Source organism: Cupressus sempervirens, chromosome 8, assembly GCF_028749045.1.
Source record: "Cupressus sempervirens isolate cs-2001-9-10 chromosome 8, ASM2874904v1, whole genome shotgun sequence".
NCBI lineage: Eukaryota > Viridiplantae > Streptophyta > Pinopsida > Cupressales > Cupressaceae > Cupressus > Cupressus sempervirens.
Genome location: NC_143125.1, coordinates 80,995,831 through 81,014,728, shown reverse-complemented (window position 1 = coordinate 81,014,728; position 18,898 = coordinate 80,995,831). Strand labels below are relative to the sequence as shown.

At 34.9% G+C, this 18,898-nt stretch overlaps 1 protein-coding gene across 1 annotated transcript in view; it reads left to right on the top strand.

Annotated features, from left to right (window-relative positions):
- LOC149541724 (glycerol kinase) overlaps positions 1-16,469 on the top strand; it is an 86,104-nt gene extending 69,635 nt beyond the window's left edge. Inside the window, exon 5 of the mRNA XM_089796846.1 lies at positions 16,163-16,469. Within this exon, the coding sequence (XP_089652972.1) occupies positions 16,163-16,207 (45 nt within the window). The 3' untranslated portion in view covers positions 16,208-16,469. The remainder of the gene's footprint in view (positions 1-16,162) is intronic.
- The last annotated feature ends 2,429 nt before the right edge of the window (positions 16,470-18,898 follow it).

The following is an 18,898-nucleotide window of genomic DNA, read 5'->3' as shown; positions in this document are numbered from 1 at the left end:
AATAATGAAAAGATGAATCTTGTAGAGCTCATTTCAAAAGGGCTTGCCCTTGTGGAAGAGGGCTTCTAGATAGAAACCTTGTGTGGATGCACGGCTTCTTCCAAATCTCTAACCTCTACCAACATTTGGATTCATCGTGTCCAAGCTTGCCACAAAAAGTACAAGGATTATTGATACTTTTTTGGGGCTTGGAGGAAGATTTGCTTGACTTACAAAACTTGGGAGGGAGGTGTGGACTTCTAAGTGTTTTTCTACTTCGATTTGAGGGAGGTTCACTTCTTGTAAGTAGATTTTTTAGGCTTTCACTTATTCTTATGTTTTTCCTAGGGTAATTGATACATTGATGCTTGGCTCTTGACTAGAAGTGCTGCCAATTGACTGAGCTTGGCTGTTCCCTAGTAAGATGCTCACAAAACAATTCAAAAATGGGCATCATAAAATCAATCCCTAAGGCATCCATGGTGGGGTAGAAGGTGTATGAGAAGACCTGAATAGGATCCTCTAGTTTAGATAAAGTTAAGAAATATTCTTTATCTTCTGTATCTTGGCCACAACCTTTCATCCTTGACAATAGCTACTTGAAATTTGCAAGGAAGTCTATAAGGGAAGGGAAATCGTTTGATTGGGTGACTCAAGACTTGCCTCTAATTGCAAACAAATAGCATATCAATGATGTGAAATATGTCATCAAATTTATCACATACTTAAGTGTAGTCGACTCCACAATGTGAAACTACAAATTATTCGACTTATGCAATCCTTGTACTCCCATGGTGCATTTATCTTCTTTCTGTATGCAAATTTTTTTGAACTTGGTAAATTTAGTTGTTGTTACATGGCGACATCCAACATTTGCCGAAGTCCTTGAGATTATAGCATACATCTCACTTTCAATTTCCATGTCTCAATTATTTGGAGTGAGGATTTCAACCTCCAAGAGAGAAGATAATAGGCACTTAAATTGTGCCTCACACCCCCTCAAAATGTAATAATGCTGTAATAAAGGACCCTCTAACAAAGAATGATGTGAACATAAGTGCAATTTATACAATGGACAGGCCAAAATCTAAGTTTCTAGTATGAGCATGGGTATGAAAACTAGGTATCCCAGTATAGGCTTTTTTTGCCCGTGTGTGTGTGTATACACAAAAAATTTAAAGAAATATACAACATTGTAAAACTAAATATATTTCATAGTATGATACTCCATCATTGATCACTGCCAAATGCCAAAATGGTAGTGGTAAAGATAAATATTAAATGCCTATTGATAGCTAAATATATAATATTTGTCTTTATCAATTGGTGTTTAATAGTGATAATTTTAGTTGTCTAAGTTCTTAATTCTAGTGTCCACTTCTAGAACCTCTAATTGGAATCAAATTTCTTATGACAAGAGATCCCAACAACTACTAGGGGTTTGGGAATGGGTACTTTGAGGGGCAACAATGGTAAGTTGTAGAAGGTGTTAGATAGATGTGAGAAAGATCCAATGATAGAGGGGCGTGGGTGAACATTTTGTCCTACTGTGGGTCAGAAGTGGAGGTCCTAAGGCTATACCCTCATAGTGGTTTTCATAAAGAAAATGAGGAAAGAGAGAGTGAAGAGAACAAAATAATCTCTGTATTGGGTGAAATTATGCTTTTAGGATTTTTGGAGTCAAAAATGAATCCAAATAGTCTTTTTTCAGTACTTTTTGGTGCTTAGTGCCTTTGGGTATGCCCGAATACAATCAAGACATACCATTTGCATACCCACATGTCTGGTACGTACCCTAGGTGTGTTTAACCATACCCCTGGGCAAGCTTGTTGACAAACTTACCCAATATGGGTGTGGGAGGTATTAAGGGCATACCTAGTAACCTTTCCAAAAATACTTGTCAATTTAAAATTGGAAGGTAAAACAAATTCCTCACTAATGGAAATATTTGGTACTTTTGAGTAAATTTGGAAAAATACTTGCATCAATGCGATAGATTCCAACACCTTAGGAAAAAGTTATGGCTCGTTAAAACTATTTGCAAAAACATAATACACAAAAAGTAAAGTTACCTTGCCAAAAAAATCAAGCACACATGGGCTAAGTTTGACTAAGGCCTGAAACTGTCATGGGGCAATGGGCTGGTTGGTTAGGTAGAAGAAGTGCCTTGTTGAGGTCATACCCTTTAGAGATAAGTGTCGTGTGTTGTGTAGATCTCATGCAAGGTATTGATATGATGCACGGACTCTACCCTATGGTATCACTTGCCGAAAATTGAGTGTACCTTTCTATATGACCTACCTAGAAAATAAACTATTAAAAAAATGCAAATCTTGCAATCATACTAGGGATGACATAGGCAATATGAAGCTTGATGTAGACTATTCTCAATAGATTTGGCTAGTGACAATATATTGGATTGTGTAGGAACTTTACAGGTTTTGTGGATTTATGGATCCCATAATAGTGCAAGTGTTATGAAATCCATATCGAAAAAAGGATGTCCTCAGCCAAAACTAAAATTTGTCTAAACCATATTGATTTTACTATCAATCCATACAAATTTGGGCCTTTCAAACTTAATTGTGAAGTTGGATTTGTGGTTTTATGCACCATATAAGAAAGCATGGAAAAAATCTCCTCAAAAGAAAAAGGACTTGTAATTCTAGAGCTTAATTCTAGAGCTTTGATCCAATGTTGAAGTCATGAAAAATACTCATAAGAGTGAGAACATTTCGTAACATTAAGAGCCTTGCACACAAGAGAGAAGCAATGAGAAAACTAGTGTTACAAAATACTAGACTTGGAAGGCTTTTCTTAGAATCGGGGAATCTCAAGGAGAGTACGTCAAAATGAGGCTTGGAGACTCATGACTTAGGTACTCAACAATTCTCAATGGGTCGACTTAGCTATGCTTATTCTAGGCGTAATGGCGGAGCCTTAACCCTTTGAGAGCCAATGGCACTTCCCTCGAATCTTGTGATGAGCATTTTCCTTGGGCTTGTTGTAGGCATTGCCCTCAAACCCTCACAAGAGACACTACCTCTTAACCCCATTAGGGTCATTACTCCTAATCCCTAGTCTAATAAAAAAATATAAAGAAATGAAAATCTTTTTGGGCCTTGGATGAAAGAGCAATATTTATTTAAAACATTTTTAAATTAAATTCCTAGTAATTAAATTTCATTTATATTTCTAGTTTACTAAGTCAAACCCCATCCTACTTAATGTTCCTAAGGTTGTTTCAACATACAATCATATGACTCCATATAGAGTTCATAATGTTGTGTTAAGGGTTACAAGCTTCTATTTAACATAAGTTATGGTGCTATATTGTAATTTTTGTTTTAAATGCCATGGATATTATAATCTATGAGTTTTGTACACCTCAGACACTTGACAATATTTATATATCTAAAATGTTGCTTCCTTCAACTAAAATCTATTTTTATACTCATTTGATTGATGTATACTTGTATATGTCATCGAAGTAGCTTTTATTTGATTAGTTTATTGTGTCATTAAAGTTTATTATTTGAAGGGTGCTGGAAACAAATGTTAAATCCTTGAAAATCTCTATATTTCTTGGTTTTTTCAATTGTTGTCTTTGTCAACTATTAGTGTTGAGTTCAAGTCTCAATCTAAAATCAAAATGCCAAGTCTACACCAAGTCAATATCTTTTAACTATGGGGAAAAACGCCATTTCCAATAATGGTACAAATAGTGAATAATCAAGAATGAGACATAGGATATGATTATGAACATTGAAAAGTCATAATCATATGACTTGAAACCAAAAAAGTAAATGACTTAAGTAAACTTAAATAACTAGGTGTAAAAGGAACATAAAAGGAACTGTTTAGATAATATACCCTTGTTCATATTAGAATATTCTAATGTTTCTTTAATGGTCATCTTAGTTAAGTCTTTAATTTATTAAGTAGTTTCGATTTTCGTCTTTAGTTCACGATTGTTTCTCTTAGAAACATTGTCTTTGTAAATCTATATAAGGAGCTTTCATCTCCTTTGTTTAATACTACTACAACAACATTGATTTACCATAACATTGTATCAAAGCAGGTCGATGGAATTTCATAAAATTTGGCAGATTTTTAAAGGAAAATTCAAGCCTCTTCTAATTTGGAATTTTCTCTGAAGATTTGTTTTTCGGTTTTTAGAAATAAAATCGTTGGAGGTATTTTATGAAAATTTTGTGGTTTGTCTTCGAGGATTTTTGCTGGAAATCGTTAGCTTGGTTAAGGATTTTGATCCTAAGATTTCTTGGTTGTAGCAAAATTTGGCAGATTTTTAAAGGAAAATTCAAGCCTCTTCTAATTTGGAATTTTCTTTGAAGATATGTTTTTCGATTTTTAGAAATAAAATCGTTGGAGGTATTTTATGAAAATTTTGTGGTTTGTCTTCGAGGATTTTTGCTGGTAATCGTTAGCTTGGTTAAGGATTTTGATCCTAAGATTTCTTGGTTGTAGCAAAAGTCTCTGATTTTTTTTGGGTTGCATGTACTTGCATGGTTGTTGCATGTAGGAATTTCATAAAATTTGGCAGATTTTTAAAGGAAAATTCAAGCCCCTTCTAATTTGGAATTTTCTTTGAAGATTTTTTTTTCGATTTTTAGAAATAAAATTGTTGGAGGTATTTTAAAAAAAATTTGTGGTTTGTCTTCAAGGATTTTTGCTGGAAATCATTAGCTTGGTTAAGGATTTTAGATCCTAAGATTTCTTGGTTATAGCAAAAGTCTCTGATTTTTTTTGGGTTGCATATACTTGCATGGTTGTTGCATGTATTTTTGCATGTACTTGCATGTTTGTTTCATGTACTTGCATGTGCTGGTTTACCAAGTGAAGTTTCATGGTTTGCCGCCCTTAAAAAAATTCTGATGGGTCATATGGGGCCTGGATGCACTTGAGTGCTCTCTAGATGTGCTCCAAATGTGCTCTTGTGGATGTGCATTCGGACAACATCCAGACAACCGGCTGCAGATCCACATCCGAGCACATCCACATTGGATGCAGGGGCTGTGGGTGTGAATCTAGTAATGTAGCCAAATATTTGTATCCATCTACCATTTCCAATGGTTTTCCTCTAAAGAGAAAGTTGATTTGTTTCTTTTTTCTTCACAATGAGAAGATCGCCATTTTGATTTTTCTACTGACTTGCATTAGGCCCTTTTGAGAAAAGATTACCATAGCCATCAGGGGTTTTCTCAAACTATGAGATGCTTTAGGAGTTAATACGAGATCAATTGCATATAATAGTAACTTCGTTATATACTAGTCAGCTTAACTCTCTCCCCACCAGCTTTGTTTATCAATTCTTCCAGCTTATCAATGTATACCAGAAAGAATGTTGATGAAAGCAAGCAACCTTGTTTGATGTCAATAATGCTACCACAGCACTCTGACATTCCCTCATTGGTTCTGATTTCAGCCATGACATGATCATAGAATCTGTAGACAGCCACTCTAAGCACATTTGGAACTCTTGGTTTCTTCATTTATTCCATAATTTCTCCAATGTTACCATGTCAAAGGATTTTATTAAGTTACAAAAGGCCTCATCACCTTGGATGTGCCATAGTTTTTCAATCAAAAACCTAAGGGTAACACCATGAGTATTTCAGTCTAAAACTAGCCTATCCTTTGGCTCTTTATCCAACATTTCCAGCAGAGCTACCAACTCTGCATTCAACCATGCTTCTAATTTTTTTTCCAAAGAGGCGATTAACCATAATAGTACAGTAACTTGATGGGTTATTAGTGGTCGTCACTTCTGTACAGAGGTATAACAACACTAGTTATCCAAACTCTTAGGAAAACCTCTTGAATAATTTGATTGAAGATGCTTGATACAAGGTGCAAGCAGCTCGATACCCACTTTAAATGTTCTGTTTGCAGCTCATTTATATCCTGTGTTTTGCCTCCTTCTAACCTTTTTACAACCACATTGGTATCTGTAATGGTAATAAGCTCAATGGTTGCATCAAATACATTGTTTTCTCTTTGTTTTCCCTTTTGTTGTGGCTCCTTCCAAAATCTGTTGGGGTTGAGTTTTCCTAGGGCGATCAGCTCATCCTTCTCACACATTGTTCTTTTTACACCATAAAATCTTTTCGTATTCTTTCTTATTTTCTTTGGCCATTCCACCACCACGTACTTTTCATTCTGCCATCTACCCCTCTAACACCCTTATAAAGTCTTGTGCATTAGATGGATCAGCATGTTCTTGTTTAGAGAGTGGTTATTTATGTGAGCTGGGGTATTACCATAGTTTCTAAAGATCTTTTTGAGGGCAGCTTTGAAGATTTGCTGATTTTCTTGAGTCATGAGGATACTAACTTGTGAGAGAGCTTTCTTTTGAGGGTGTTTGATTTGTTCCCCTTGGTGCTTGTTTATATGGACGCCTAGCTTAATGTGTATAAGTATTTAAGGATTTCAACTTATCAGACACTCTCCAAATATTAACTCCATTAACCTTAACATATAATTACACGAGTAAATGATGTAATCCGCACCACTCAGTCCAATGTAGGTTTTGTAGGTAATTAGCCTTGATGTGGAAAGCATTAAAAACATACATTTTTCACTGTTAATTATAACTGTGTTTGAAGATTTTGGATAAGAGTTGTGCATTGCTTTTTCAATGTTGACATTTCAAATTACAACATGTGATCAAATAAGGATGGCTATAGAAGCAAAATCAACCCCAATAAAGAATATTATCTGAAAAGTCGCCCTAATTACAGAACATGATCTTTAATGTTAGATTCTAAAAAGCAATCCATAGTTTTTTGACAAAATATTCAAACACAAAAGCATTTACGAAAGTCTACGATCTAAATCCAAGATTATCTAGTACCATATTAAAAGCATCCATAACCCTTACCAAAGATTCACTAATTTTAAAATTGTAAAATTTAATTTATAGTGTGAAAATAATCCATAAGTGGAACAATCACAAAATAGTAGAATGAGTACCATCTGTACAGTGCTTCGCTCGCAAGATCTTCTCCTCTTCAGGCGTTAATTTTGCTTTTGGATTATTCTCGTTGGGAGAAGGAATAAGAAAGGACTGTCTTTTGGCTGCCTAGACGTCTCGAACATCCCTTGGTAAACCCATCGCTAAGACGAAATGCTACTAGCTATGTCCCAAAGCTTCACGATGATTTTATCTGGTATTGATTGAAATGAATTAAACGCCTAGCAGTTTTGAGGAGATTGTAACAAATTGTTAAATTTGATTCTATTTGTATTAGTGGGTGTGGGGTTCCAGTGCTCTAAGCACTCAATGCCCCCTGAACACCGCCTCTATGGGTTTCTAAATTTTTTCCCTTCAAAAATTTCTTATGGGTTTCTATAGTTCTTCACTTAAAAAATTTTGATTCCGTAATTCGCAAAGTTGTGTGAGATTCCTTTGTGAGTTAATAATATTTTCTTCAAAAATTATCTGGTGGGTTTTATCGATTTTCCTAAAAAATGAAGCTTTGTATTATTTGGTTTTGATTGATTTTTCACCTCAAAAATCATGTTGAGTTTCTATCATTTTTCACCTCAAAAATCTTGTTTGGTTTTCTGATTTTTCTCCAAAAAATCGCACCTTTTTGCTGTCTATTTTGGGGCATCATGCTCACCTGGAAAGTTTAAAGGGTTTGACGATCTATCCGCAAAATTGTGCTAGTTGTTCTCAATGTTTGTTTCCATGTCCAGGGAAGAGCAACTCCATTATCCAACATCAGGTTGGATATTTTATGATGATTTATGGTCAGATGTTTTGCTGATTCTGGGAGGGTTTGTGGCAGACTTATCTCAATGGCAAAATCAGTGGCAGGCTCTTGTCTTGTTTTGCAAAGCATTCAAGAAGGGGGCACCCTTCTCTGATCTTTTATGACCTTCTTGGTCATTAACATTTTGCAAATCCACGGAGGGTCTTAGCAGCAGCAAAATGTTTTGTAGAATTTGTGACCAAAAGACAACAGTTAGACAATGACCATTAAGGGAGGGTATTAGAATAATTTAATGTTTCTTTAATGGTCATCTTAGTTAAGTCTTTAGTTAATTAAGTAGTTTCTATTTCCGTCTTTAGTTCACAATTGTTTCTTTTAGAAACATTGTCTTTTTAAATCTATATAAGAAACTTTCATCTCCTTTGTTTAATACAACAACATCGATTTACCATTAAAGAAACATTAGAATATTCTAATAGTTCACACCATCATCACTTTTGTAGAGCTGAAAACTGAATTGCAAAGATATTATAGAAATGAAAATATGAAATTTGTTGCTTTGCAATGGGTTTAGGAAACACACAGGTTTTGCTTGCCAGATCAATTGGCAGTATGATTTCCCTTATATGATTAGAATCCATATATAATTTATTTTTTCTCCATCCTTTATTATAATGTAGCTATATATATTTGTTTTCAAGTTTATGATCTTAGCATTCATAAAAATATCTCCAAATTTGTGGAAACCCAAAACTGCAACAAGTGTTTCTTCTCCATGGCTTTATTTATTTTTTGATAGTGTGCACTGTGGTACCACAATGCTGTTAACACATGTCAGACTGGTTTAGGCAGAAATGAACTAAATGCTGTGTACCATATCAACTTAAAGCGTCTCTGGCATATTTATCCATTGAACTTTTGCAATGAACCAGCCACATATACAGAATCTTGTCCTGTACAAGCTCTGAGATTACAGACAGCAAAGCCTGCTGAAACTAAATTAATAAAAGGAGATAGCATGTCCTTAAAACTGGATGTACATGTTATTGAATTTCACCCAATGTACCTGGGTCAAGTGGAGCGGGGTCTCCTTTACATGGTTTGAAGGAAAGAAATAAGTCAAACTCAACAAGATGTCTAGTGTAGCTTTTTTATGGAGCAGCATAATGTTCAATTTCTCTGAAAGGAATTTATTTACAGCGATGTATTTTTAGATGTTTTTAGGCATGGCCATAAGGCCTTTAATAATTCTTCTTCAGAGTGAGGAAGAATGAAATGAAAGATTGGTTAATTTGAAGTTTTCGTGGGCAAAAGCTTGTTGCACTATTGTGTCAAAGTTTGACTAATGCGGAAATTCTATTCTAGATCTTTTAGTTTATACTTATAGAGAGTAATCTCTAACATTTCAGTTTGGAAATAGGTGGAGAAATGGCCAATAGTAAGTGGCAACACAACAACTGATGCAGAAGTGGTGAAATATTGATTGAGAAGTATCGAACATTATTTCAGTTTCCATGTACCAGATAAGGAATGGTTCTTATATTCAAAGATTTGTGCCAAAAGGATAGTCAAATTATTGAAACAAAACATGGACAAAGAATTGATGTGGTCTGCATCAAGTCATTTTGGGATGATTTTCATTTTTCTTCAATCAATCATCTATCGAATGCTTGCATTGAAGTGAATCTGTTCTGAACTGGTTTTGATTACCATACACCAAGAAAGTTTGGGAGGATTGTGTCCCAAACTTGTTTTCAGGGGCTACTTTCAGGAAATAAATTAAAAAGAGGCGATTGTTAGGAGTGATGGACATAACTTACAATGGGTTTAGATGTATGAGGCTATATACCGGGATACGCAAGCTGTCACCAAATATTACGACCTGCTGGGAGTGGAGGAGATCTACTTGTTCATATGGGATTCATTTGATCAGTAATCAAACAACTAATTCCATCTCTTAATAGCTATATGTAGGGCTTTCTTTAACCCTTGATTTCCTTTGAGAGCACTGACCATGCTCACGGGGTTATCTCTGGATTTTTTACCCATTGGAGAGGATGGTGTTAGCAAGCCATATACAATGTGCCATAGAAAGTTGGGGAATTGAAATTGTTCTTTGGATTTGAATTTAAAATTTTACTACATGGTAATGCATTGTCACCTAAGTTATTTAGGTTCTTTTGTTGATGTTTACTGGAATAACTGTAGTTGGAATGTAACAATTCTCAAAAATTTGCAATATGAGTTCTTATTTAAATGTTAAATGCATTATGTTGTGAGTGCAGTTGGAGTGTATATGAAATACACAGAAATGTGTAATATGATCAGCTGAATGACATTTTATGTTTAATCATAGTTCCACAGAGTTATGGGGGATGGGTTTGGAGGACTGGGGAGGCCAAGGACAAAATTTGGGGATGGTGAGAGGACAGCGGTGGAGTGGTGGTTGAAGGTGGGGGTGCTGATACAAAAAAAGGTGAATTGACATCTTCGAGGCAAAATATGCAATATAACATCTTTTAAGTGCCCCATGAAAGGCCAACTAGTTTTCAGGAAGTTGAAGGTTGCAATCAGTTTGCAATGGCATATGCCATGTAGCTAGCGACTCAGTAACTTCGTCAGCAGAGGTGGCAGAATTGGTGGTGCTGAATGTTCCCTGAAGTCCGCAAGTCTTAGAAATGCTCCCCTGTAGGGGACGTGGGTTTTTAAAAAAAAAATTGGAGGGGGTGGGGGTGGAGGATGGGTTTTTAATCCTATTAAAAAGAAAGATATACAGGAAAAACAGAGAATGGAACAGCAGAAGTAAATATAAAGAAAAAGGACTCGCGGCTTATTATTATTCATCAACAGAGAATACAAATATAGAGATTCAAGTGATCTCAACAAGATCCTGTAAATATGTTAATAGGAATGACCACAAACAAAAATATTGCCAATGAACCAAACCTAATTGATACTCACAGCTAACTGAAACAGATTCACAAATATTATTTCATTCCTATTTGAACTCTAATTGTTGGAGCATAACTACAATGCCCCCACTCAATGCCACAACATTAAACTGGCTTACAATATAAATTAATAAGATATACATTATGCATAAAGTTTTCTTTGAAAACAACTTCTTGGACCAGTCGGACTTCTTCAAGCTGCTCCCCAATTTTAGGTATAGTCCAGAAGCTACTATTTAAGTTCCCAACAGCATTGGATGCTATTTCCACATGAAGTGTCTTATCACCCTTGGAAAGGTATAATGCTGAACTTACAGATTTTGAATCTACCCAAACTAGCGGACACTAATCCTCACATGTATGTCTTCTAACCTCAATGAGGTATAGTTTTTCCAATCCACAAGCACCTCACTATTGAGTAGCTAATTGTCTTCCACTGCATCTTTCCTTGTCTTCAAAGTGTTGAGCTCTTCAAAATAGAACAAGAAGCCATCAATATTTGGTGGTTCTTTTGTATACCTTGACCATTTTTTTCTCTTAATCAATGTTAACTCCTTTCTCTTTCATCAGTCAAACCATAACTATACTGCTGAAGCACATCGAGCCACCCTGATACAATATTGAAAACAAAGATATACAGGATAATCGAAGAATAGAACTACAAAAGTAATTACAGAGAAAATAAAAGATCAGCTTGTTATTATTCATCATTGGAGAATACAAATATGTAGACTGAACAGACCTCAACGAGATCCCACAAATATGCTAATAGAAATGACATTAAATTAAAAATATTGTTGACTAACTAAAACTGATTGACATTCAACTAAAGACTCTTTAACAGGTTAAGCTAACTAAACAGATCTACAGATCTTATTTGATTCCTATTCAAACTCCAACTGTTGGAGCAGTAAATTTCAACATAACCTTCAGTCGCTGAAGCAATTGCAAAAGTCATCTGACAAAGAATATATATACTTGAATGATATCGTCCCCACTTCTTGTTGAGCAGTTCAAGGTTATAGAAGTTGATATGGAGGCCAGTTTGGTTGTATATATTAGAAAAATAGATCAGAGACAAACAGAAGTTGTAAATAATCACAAACAAAATGACACGTGCCTCTCATTCTGTTCATTCAAACACATCACATATTAATAGGATTCCTCATGTCCTATTTTTTAGGAAACGATATTCCTAAATAAATTGAGTTGTTTAACAACTCAATATAAACAAATTTGTATCACTATTATAATAACATATTTAACAATTTTAACAAACCTATCAACTTATTAATTTATGTATCTGAATATTGCTCACCTGTGTGAACACTACTTCTTAACACCTCCCAATTGGAACATGGGGTGAAAGTACGTCACAATATTTGATTACTACACACAATAGCTCACCAATAATATGAGTAGCAAAAGTGGAACTAGCTTCAGTATGCTTATTGTACTTCCATTATTGGGACTAAAACTTCTATGCAGGGAGACCAATATCAAAGTTATGAACAGGGAGACACACATCTGCTCACAACAATCACAATTGGGGATACACACATCCAATCATAATCACCAGCTTCTGTGATTGGGCACATCCATTCACAAACAACCAACAATAGTGATTGAGGACAAAAACATCCAATCACTTACAACATCTTATGAATGCATACACCCATTCTTGAACATCTGAGAAATGTGATTGGGAATATACAGATCCAACCACAACATTAAAATATTGAACGCTAATCCCTTGTTGTTGTGTATGCAGCCACCATTTTAGATCATTGCCACTTCGATAAAAAATGATATGAGACTGTTGTCAATGCCACCTAGAAACCAATCTTGGCTTTAGTCATATTGGCCAGGTTATTTTGTCATTACAACAATTTTGCAACCATGTCGTTAGTGACTGACAAGAGGTCGTTGAATGTCCTCCATCCTCTAGTTGATTTGATTTAGAGAACATATTCCTCCTCATTTTTTTCATGTGGAGTGTCTTCAGTAGCCACTCCATGAAGGCACTCTTCATCATCATCTGCAGCCTGTTTTTCTTGCCATCAAAAAGATCCTTGGCACGCTGAGTGCATGTCATAACAATGTACCCCTTCTTGCAATGGTAGCACAAAAATCTATTTTTGAAGATATGATTTCCATTTGTAGAAGAACTCAATTTGGAGGAATGGTTAGACCTATTCTTCCAATACATTGCAGTTTCCTCTATAACTGAGTCAGTTTTCTTGGTTCATTTATCAATTAGTGTGGATATTATTTCTTCCAGGGTAACATTTACTTTGTTTAATGTGAAAACAGTGTTCCCATAACTAGGAGGCCTGCTATTTAACAAAATAGCCTTTGAATCATCATCAACTACTTTAGCATCTATCCCAATTAATTGATTCAATTGGGAATGAAACCTTTCTGATATGTTGAGCAATGTTGTCCACCTCCATCATTTTAGCCTGCTCGATGCTTTTGATCCAAACAAAGCATTAAAATGCTCCCGCACTTCCTTTGAGGTCTTCAATCGTGATGGTGGTATGAGCCTGAAAGTGCAAGACCAATAAGAGCTATTGCTCTTCGATCCTTTGCAGTCCATTTTGTGATTTCATCAGGATCAATCAACCTTGTTGTTGCTCCACTTACCACATCCCATGGATTCTTTTCTATAAGGATCAATTGCAACTTGATCTACCATGTCTGGAACTCTGAACCTTGAAACTTTTCTATCAATATACTATTTCTCTCCATTTAAAGAAACGCTATTAGACTTCCCCCACCCCTCAACTAAACAATGTTGAAGGTGTCAGGCTCCACCAACAATGCACCTTTGACTTCTATGACACAATATATCGAACTATACAAAAGAAACCAAATTACTAGATACCCAAGAAAAGCAACTAAGGACACTTAGAATTTATTTATTTTTATAGAGACTCTTAATAACATGGCAATCACTATTTATAAATGGGCCTTATTTTAAAGAAAATATTACTTCACCTAACACTTTGAGTATCAAACCGACAGTATTTTTACCAGGATTTTTTTTGATAGACACTTTTAATAACATGTCAATCAACTATTTATAAATGGACCTAATTTTAAAGAAAATATTACAAATTGACTCAACACTTTGAGTATCAAACTAACAACATTTTTACTATTTTTTTGATAGAAACACTTTTAATAACATGGCAATCTGTTAAAATACTAACTTCAGTCAGATAAATGATGCATAATAAAATCAATACAATAATTCATAGATTATATGCATGTATATATATCAATATACATTGTGTATATTGATGCATATACATACATACTAAATACTAAATCATTTTATTGATTACAATAATTATTTATCATCCACAATATTCTGATCATAATTTCCAAGTATAAATCTAAGATATTGATCTGTTCTTGATCGGTCTACATTGCCATTTATGTGAGCATCAATATATGTCAAAGTGCTTTAATTAACACATAGACCCGAGTTTGATCATATATAACAAATCACCAATTTTAATCTGCATGAGGTGCCAATTTTAATATGTGTAAGGCACTGATTCTAATTGCTATTGTTAAGGCAAACTAACGGTGATTAGTTATGGGGAGACATGTTGATGAACGGACATGTCTCCACCCACGTTGAGACATGTCTTTTCATTGGCATGACCCTTGTATCTAGAGGTATATATATCTTGTCCGATCGGTCTAGATGGTAATCACATACAACAACAGTGCAGAGCCATTTCTAGAGCCCGATCTCTATATTCATATTCAGCATTTTAAGATACAATATTCAGAATCATTATTCTTGTTTCAGACTCCTTCAATATTGTGAGACATTTACTCATTCATTCTGTTTATCGTCTGCAAAAGAAACAATAAGTCAGTGAGTTAATTGTTCAAGAAAATTAAAAGATTCTCATATTCCAATCTGCAATAAAAATAGTCATACTTAACACAATCAATTATTTATATATGGACCTTATTTTAAAGAAAATATTACAACTTGAATCACCTAATATCAAACCGATAATATATTTACTTCAATCTAAATATTATCAAGAAAATCTATGGCCATAGACTATAAAAACCTAACTAAGTTATAGAAAATTACTATTTGAAATGACTCAGTGGTAATCATCTTAGCTTTGATTTCTAATAAGTAGAAATTAAATCAACTAAAACACAAATTTCCGTTTACCATGACGCTTCCGTTTTGTGGAGTTATGCAGGTTGTCAAGAAAGCGCCAGGCTCAAATCTCCAATCCCTCTTCCCCTCGGCTTCAGGCGCTTTGTATGCCCTGTTCTCATACAATTGCTTTTGCCAGCGGAGGCAAGGGGCACAAACTCACCTAAGGGAGACAAGGCGAAGCTAAAGACAAAGTAAATGCCCTTCAAATATTACATAGTCAGCAATGTATATATGGCTATTAGAGAGCAAAGTGCTACCTCAACAAAGAGACTGCATAGAGCCTATGCAATATGACAGCCTCACAAAATATGCAAAAAAAAGACTGCCTCTGCTAATACACTCAAGCACACCACAAATGAGGACAAGTTGGCAGTGAGAAAATCACATTCCAAACAATACAACTTTGCCAATATTTGATATGACCCCCTCAATAATATTAATAAACTGTTCCACAAACAATTTAATCATGATTTGTTAATTGCAAGCGTAGCTCAACATTTAGGCACAGAAAAATTTCAATGCTCTGATATCATGTCAGAAGATTTGATCACAGACAAACAGAAGCTGTAAATAATTACAAACAAAATAATACGTGCTGCTTCTCATTATTTTCATTGGGATACATTACATGGTTATAGGATTTTTCATATCCTATTTTTAGGAAACAACATTCATAAATAGACCGAGTTGTTCTAACAACTCAATATAAACACATTCACACCACTATCATAATAACATATTTAACAGACTCAACAAACCTATCCTAATATTCCTTACCCATGTGAACACTAATTCGTGACATGATAAGCTCTCCACAAGGGACTCAATGAACACCACAGAGGCAAACATAACCAAAGGTACATGTAAGAGTTGAGTCCCAAATTGGTTCTTCTAGTAGACTCGATGATAAAGCAGGACCCTCCACTTGTAGATCTGGTAAAAGTGGTAGAAAGCATTGGTGTTCTTTGTAGCTTTCAGGATTTTGATTTGGGCTCTAGGGTCTTTAACTACTGGCAGCTGTATGGCGATGTATTTTATCCATAATGTTTTCTTTTTCACTTTGTACTGCAAAGAGAGGTATCAAGAATGCAGAATGATTTTACCTCTAACATTTCATTTTTCAGGAGAAGTTTTAGTTTTCTTATAGTCAAAAAAAAATTGCGTGTTAATTTGCTCTTCATCAGCAGACAACAATTGCACCTGGAAGAATTAAATGTTTGGAAATTCTGTCAGTTGTTGCTTACAGAAGTACTATATGCATGGATTTCATCTGATTTTTCTGTGTTTACAGAGAAGTACACTCCGATTTGAACAGAAGTGCAGCGAGAGCTTATAATGGTGTTAATCAGTGGGGATTCTCTGGTCTGTATCGCCTTTCCTTAATTGTCAGAAGTTATCTGGTTCAGTGTGTTTGCACAATGAATTTGATTGTATGATCAAAGGTTTAGGGCCACATCATTCTTTTGTAATAAGACCTAGTAAACTGAAATTCTCGCATGCAACATTTATGGTACATGTATTACGTTCCACAAAGCAGTAGCACAGTAATTGTACCAAATTTATCTATGGTAAAAGGAATTTTGAATTTTCTCTTGAAATTGCTCATCCACAGGCAGAGCCATTGATATGTTGATAAATTAGAAGTTACTCCCATGGACTATTAATGGTTGTCTAGTATAAGTTTTTGTAAATTATCCATCATAGAAATTGTATCATTCACATCCAAAGTGGCTTCTTAGTATGTCATGTCATCTACACTCAATAGTGATTAGTGGGTACTTACAGGCACACCAGTCTTCTAGGAATTATCCTTGTGTAGTTCATGTATCTGGATTATCAACTTTGAATTGTCATATGTACAATGCTTGTCAGGCTTACAACTTTAAACAACAGTGAAATTGAGTTCAAGGGTAAGAATGGATACTCAGATAGAAAGATTTCATTCCTGGAATACTTTGTTCTATGGTATGTATTTGCATTACACATTTTCGTAAGAGATTAGCATAGAAATTTGAATGTAGATGTGCAATGAAAGGGTCTAAAATCCTTTTTATAATATATGATTAGAAGATTAGGACAGATTTTCTGAAGGCTTTCCATTTGAAATCTAAGATAAATAAATATTGAAAATTGTTTTGGTAGTCACCGTTATCATATAAATAGTTCAAAAAGGTTTCTGCATGCAGTCACGTATAGGGCCTCTGGAACTACAATGATTTTGCAAAGAAGCATTGGAAAGTCAATATGATCATCAATATATGTTTCAATGTACCATCTTAAGCAAGATTCTTGGTATACTTATTTTGTTTCTCACGGGAAAAACAGTTTTCACTCGAGTACTGTTACACCTTTTAAATATAATACAGTTTTTTTGATAAAAGTGAAAATTTTCTAGGTAGGCCATTGATTGCTATACAAACTGAACATTAACTAAAATTATTCTGAAAGTTAGAGAGGCCCTGGACTAATTCAAAGGAATCCCATCATAGGGACATGGTACAGTTGTAAGCAGCGCATAATGACATATAACATCCATAAGTTAGACAGGGTTTAGAAGGCATGAGAGTGAAACTGTTGAACAAGTTTAGTACCTATTGCCATGTTTTCAGTCCCCTGTATTTTTCAAACTTTTAGGATTAGGATTGAGTCAATAAGTTTTCATCCCCTATATTTTTCAAAATTTTAGGATTAGGATTGAGTCAATACGATATCATCTCTGAGTATAGATTTCCCTTAAGGAACTTCTCTTCTCATCTATTCCTTTTTGTATAGCTAGGTGGACATTCAAAAGTGATCTAATGCATTGGTTCATATTAGGTGATTAGGAAAGGGAGGGTAAGTTTATGCATTTTTCAGATGAGAAAAAAGTTGTTTAGAAACCCTAACTCTATGATCAAGTATTTTATTGAAGACATGATACATTTGAAAGAAGATCACATTGTATTCAAAGCAAATGGCAGCAAGGAGTATGAGGACAGAGGCTAAAGAATGATATGCAGATCGTGAGAACAAGCTAGAAGAAAGATGATTTGAATTTGATGCAGAAGGAGTACTGAAAGATGTAGAAATGGTGAAAGAACCTGGTCAAAGGTGGTCTGATTCTCTTTGAAATTCAATCGATAACTTATATTTAATCCATGCGTCTATGTTGCAAAATTGACAAGTCAAATGGCTCAGAGGTTAATTTCATATCGACGAATGAAGACTAGATCGACGGGTGGTGTTTTAAGATTGGATTGAAAATATTTAATGTTACATCTCTTCAGCCATCAGATCTCAATTGATCAGCGCTTGGCATTTCTCCGCTTTTCAAAGATGCACGAGAAATAACCAATGCGGGGAAACGAGCATTCGACACATGGAAGATGGACCCACATAGCAGAGAAAAACAAAGAGTTAAAGTCTTCTAATCTGTAAAGACTCTAAGTATGCCTCCGACAAAATTGCACAATGAACAAAATTACTGTGTGACTTTGTTTTATTTAATTTTCAGTAATTATCAAAAGTACATGGAAAATGCTGAATCTAATAGTCCAGTTTCAGATTACATAAAATGTCATTGAAGTAATGAAAACAAAATCTGACAAATATCAAGAATTGAATTCCTTAGTAATTAACAACAATAGTGAACCTGATTACTGTTAAGCACAGTCCTTGCAATTGTTAGTTGAACAGTAGCCTGGAAGATATATCAAGGTCGGTCCCTTAACACAACCTCTTCCCTAATATCTCTAACGTAGCCAAGGATATTGTCAGACAATCTGATACAAATGTGAATGGACCCAATGCAGATTGTGGCTAGGAAGGAATGATGCCCAACTGCAGTGTGAACACAGGTTACATATACAAGACGTGATAATAATGCAGAATGCCCCCACTTGCGTTATTTCTCTTTGCCCATTCACAAATCTGGCAGCAAACCAATTCTCAATATGACATCTAGCTGAAACAATCCCAGATGCAACCCCCGGTATGTAAAAAAGGCAGTCACGGTACCTCCAATTCCAAATGCAGCTACAGACTTCAT